At 35.7% G+C, this 4523-nt stretch overlaps 1 protein-coding gene across 1 annotated transcript in view; it reads left to right on the top strand.

Annotated features, from left to right (window-relative positions):
* The window catches only part of LOC145297813 (uncharacterized), a 4704-nt gene extending 1444 nt beyond the window's left edge, over positions 1-3260 (top strand). The window contains exons 1-2 of the mRNA XM_080144124.1: positions 1-757; positions 1813-3260. The exon at positions 1-757 is cut by the window's left edge and continues 1444 nt beyond it. Coding sequence (XP_080000250.1) covers positions 1-753 — 753 coding nt within the window. The 3' untranslated portion in view covers positions 754-757; positions 1813-3260. The remainder of the gene's footprint in view (positions 758-1812) is intronic.
* Positions 3261-4523: the final 1263 nt, after the last annotated feature.

Below are 4523 nucleotides of genomic sequence, written 5' to 3'. Positions count from 1 at the left end.
GACGCCTCTTGTCAGATTGACGATATATTGATCTTGAGGGACGGGAATCTGCTGGTCACCGACTGGACCAATGAAAAAGTGAAGAAGTTCTCCCCGAACGGAGATTTCCTCGATCAGCTCAGGGTCGAGTCTTGGCCTTGCAAAGTCTGTAACATTACAGAAGACCGGGTGGCCATTACTCTTCCGAGAACCAAGGAAATTTCCTACCTCTGCCATACGTTCCCCATGAAGATCAGTAAAATTGCGACCGAAAAGCGGTATTACGGCGTCGCTTCCTTGCAGGAAGGCTTCCTGGCATGTTCCACTTATTCCCCTCCCCAAGTAGACATCTTGACCATACGAGCCGAACTAGTAACGTCCATTTCAAACGATATCCTAAGCCAACAGCTTCTCCTTTGGCCACATTATCTGGCCACTACAAAGTCCGGCGACTTGTTGATCTCGGATTACTGCAAGAAATGTCTAATCTGTATCGATATTAACACGGAGAAGCTGAAGTTTGTGTACAAATGTGATGGTGACTCCTCGTTTAGCCCCGGGGGTGTGGCTGTCGGCAATGATGGCACAATATTTGTGGCCGACACTAGGCAGAATAGGATCTATAAATTCAGTGAAGATGGCGAATTGACTGATCTCTTCCTGTCTTTGAGTACGAGCAACTACAAACAAATGGGGATTACGATTGGCAACGCAGGGACCCTGTTTGTGAGCGAGGAAGCCCCTTCCGATAGTATTAAGGCCTATCACATCTGATTGGGTAAGCAGACATGTTTCGTTTCTTTCCAAATTTTATTTAATATTAGGAGTCGATTAGGTTCATTGGAACACAGAACTGGTGAGCCCGTGTTAATATCTTGCTAAGATTTGTTTTACTTTTATAGTATCCCTCCCGGCCGCTTGGACAGTGATTCTATAAAAGTAACTCCTATAAGGGGGAGGGGGCATTTTCCGTTTAATGATTGTCGCCTATCAGTTAATTAATTTATGTTCAATCAAAACGCTTAAGTCCTAGTGACAATACGATAAGCTGGATACATCCTTTCATTAGTGGCGGGCATTAAACTAAAGTCTTGCTAAATGCAAAAAAACGTGAAATATAAAATGCACAAATACAGCTAATCTGTCAAAATGTGTCAAGTTTAGTTATAATTTACTTTCAGTAAAATATGCCGTCTTGAATACTTTAAGTTATAACTGAAAACTTTATTTTATTTTTATTTATTTTTTTTTTTTAGCCCGTTCTCATTTAGGTAACAGATCGCCTGATTTGCCAGAGATGCGGGTTTCATGTCGAAGTTTTCGAATGGTGAGTAATAAAGCGTTAGGGGTCCGCATCACCCTTTCGACTGGCAAATCTGCGTATCTGTCCTAGTTTATGATTTTTTTTTTTTTTTTTTTTTTTTTTTTTTTTTTTATCAATGTGTACTGTTATCGAACCTCGAAAGAGTTTATTCCAAAAAGCATGTTCTTTTCAACCTCCCCATAATCAAGTAAATCAGGTAAGTCTTCAGGTGCCCCCTCCCCCCCCCCCCGTGCACGTTCACTCCTATTTTCTAACATTGAATATTTGTAAATAAAATCCTGCCCAAAATTCCTTGTTGCATATTGTAAACAATATGGGTTTAAGTAGATTAATCGGTATGATTTTATGGTGATTGGATGCCGTATTGTGGCGAGGCTAGAGCGAAAATCGGAGCTAACTGGATTAGCTTAGTTAGCAATAGTACGATTTGACCCCCCCCCCATTTTCGGCTTTGTGTCAAATTTTTCAATTTGTCTTTTTAATGAAAATAAATATTTGCATTTTTCAAGATGGCGGCTTTCCCCAGCGCTGATCTTCAAGTTGATGTCTGCCGTAACAACTCTGCCGCGAGAATGATTACCAGTCTTATTTCTACTGCAATTAAGACGAGCGCCAAGAATTAACTTTGTTTAAAACCTTAATTCGCCGCCATTTCCATGTATATAAAAAAAAAGAATCCGTGGATTCAAATTTATTTATTTCAACCTGTTAATATTTCATTGCTATTCTTTTACAATTGCGCCGCCATGAAACCAAAAATGTAAAGGATGGATGCACAAAGTATCACAGTAATTTGGCAGAAATCATCTCTGAGCTAGTTCCGAAAATGGCTGAAGCAGTTTACTATTTTGAAAGCCACCTTAAAATATAGAGGCGGGCGCCAACTAATATTTTTAAAACTTTAAACTAAACTTTTCGTCTGTTTAGTGTCGTCTGTTATTTTACGATAATTTCCAATCGTAAACTGATTCGGCCATTTTTCGGAATTGACTGGATTCTGCCAAAGTGCTACAATCTTTTGAGTGCTCATTCTTTAATGCAATAAAAAAGCTTAAAAGGGGTTACTTTAAACGTCAAATTCTGACTTTTTTTTTTTTTAACCCACGAACTGCGTTTGTCACGAATTTTAATGTTTTAAATTCGTATTTGCTAACTTAATACGATTACAGTTTACACGTTTTTGTCGGTGTTCTGGATATTTTGCAGCAAATGGTGTCCAATTAGATTCGGTTCCTGATATAAAAACTTCCGTTATTGGTTGCTAAGTTTTGTACATTTTTTTTTTTTTTTTTTTTTTTTTTTTTTTTCAATTTTCACCCAAGCACGATTAAAGCACGATATTTACAAAACCCCATCTCGTTAAGAATGGCTTTCGATATCTTGTGCAGTTTACTGAAAATGTTGAAATTTTATTTTGAAAAACACTATCTGGATAGAAAGGGGGTATTTAACTGTTCTGTACTTACACCTCCAAAACTGGGGCTGAAACTTTTGCCGGAAGTTATATTACGGATAAAGCTTAATATCAAGAAAGAATCTGACCGGATATCGTTTGATGTGGACTTTGAGTCTGCGATTCTTGGAGTTTGCCAGAAACATTGAATTAAGCTTCATGGCGGTTTGATTATAAAGAAATATGGAAGTTTTAATTTTGTGTTTGTAAATATTTTAATAGAAATTTTAATTTCTTATGTTTTCATATTTGTCATAAAATGTAAATGCTATTTAAAATGGTTCCTAATTTTCTTCGAATAGGAATTTCGGTACTTCCACAGAACGATAACCATATCGAGACGAAGGTTTCCGATTGCAATTTCCGGAGCAGACCGGAAACAGCCTGACCGTCGCTGAACAGTCAGTTAGGAGTTTAGATTAATGTCGGTACTTTTTTATTCTAACTTGGTTTTGCACTTGTAGGTTATTTTTTTACTTTTATTTTTTTTTTTAGTTTTATTTTTAATTTTTTTTATTTTATAATCGCGGCTTTCCAATTGTAAACTACATTGCCCATATTCATATAAGAAATCGGTAATTTATTCCGTAAATCGCAATAGGAAACGACACTGAAATTTCTGTAATTTACTTCATCTAAACCTTTTTCAGTTTTACTTGCTTCGCTTTTGTTTCGTGGAAGAAAACTGCCATTTTTTTTTATTTATTTTACATTGTTATTCGTTTCTGGCAAAGTAGCCATTTTTTCGACGCGGGAAAAACTTTTCTGTTGGGTTTTCGTTTGTTTTACCCCCCCCCCCTTTATATGCAATAAGATTGCAGTGTTTTTGATCTACATATTCGGACTCTAAATTAGGGACCATTTTAATTAAATTTAATTTATTTTTCATCCAATTTTTTTGTTTCGCTGATATGTAACTTAAAAAAAAATATTTAATTTGAAATATTTTCTGTAAATGGCGGTAACTCCCAAGGTGTATTGAAGTTTTAGTTCAGAGTTTAACGTCTCTTTTCCAGTTTTTTTTTTTTTCCAAATAAACTTCTGAAAATTTATTCCCATTTCAATCTCTATATTTTCTCTTCTCTTTCGATAAATTAGATAGGCCATAAGCAGTTGCTAAACATTTTTGTATTTGCGTTAAAATCAATTTAGTATTACACCTGAAATAAATAGTAAATTGGTCAACATACTGGCATAGATTCAACATACCTGGTAGTCGATATAAAAATGTGAACAAAGACTAAGTTTAAAAGAATATTTTAGCGAGTTATAACCCCCCTCCCAAAAAAAAAACTTGGATATTTGTCTGTTTTCAAAACACTTTTTAACTCACCAAGACTTAACTTTTGACGCGTTTCATTCTCATTTTCTATCCACTATCGACCATATTGGATCCATGTCAGTATTTCGGTTAAATTAACTACATTTTATTGATGTTAATGCTAATAGGTTCAGCAAACCCTAATCTAAGTACACTTTTAGCTGCATGTCTTTCTGATTAAAAATGAGTCCCATTGAAAAGTTCACCCAATATCCTTTTGTTTGGGTAAATTTAGCGAAAACTTTATTTGGCGATGTTCAAATCTCTTAAAATAGTTTGTATACTTGTAGATCAACACATTTTCGGTGAAAATCAAGTATGGCTGGAAAAATGTATATGGTCTCGTTTTCAACAATAACCGGAAAACTGCGATCACGGTAACAACGAGAATAGGTCGGGAGGGTCCCCACTAACAAAATAGTTAGCATTTTTAGTTTATTTCTTAG

Source organism: Euprymna scolopes, chromosome 18 (assembly GCF_053919585.1).
Source record: "Euprymna scolopes isolate OS-2025 chromosome 18, ASM5391958v1, whole genome shotgun sequence".
Taxonomy (NCBI): domain Eukaryota; kingdom Metazoa; phylum Mollusca; class Cephalopoda; order Sepiida; family Sepiolidae; genus Euprymna; species Euprymna scolopes.
Note: the sequence above shows the minus strand (reverse complement) of the source record. Positions and strands in the feature narration are given on the sequence as shown.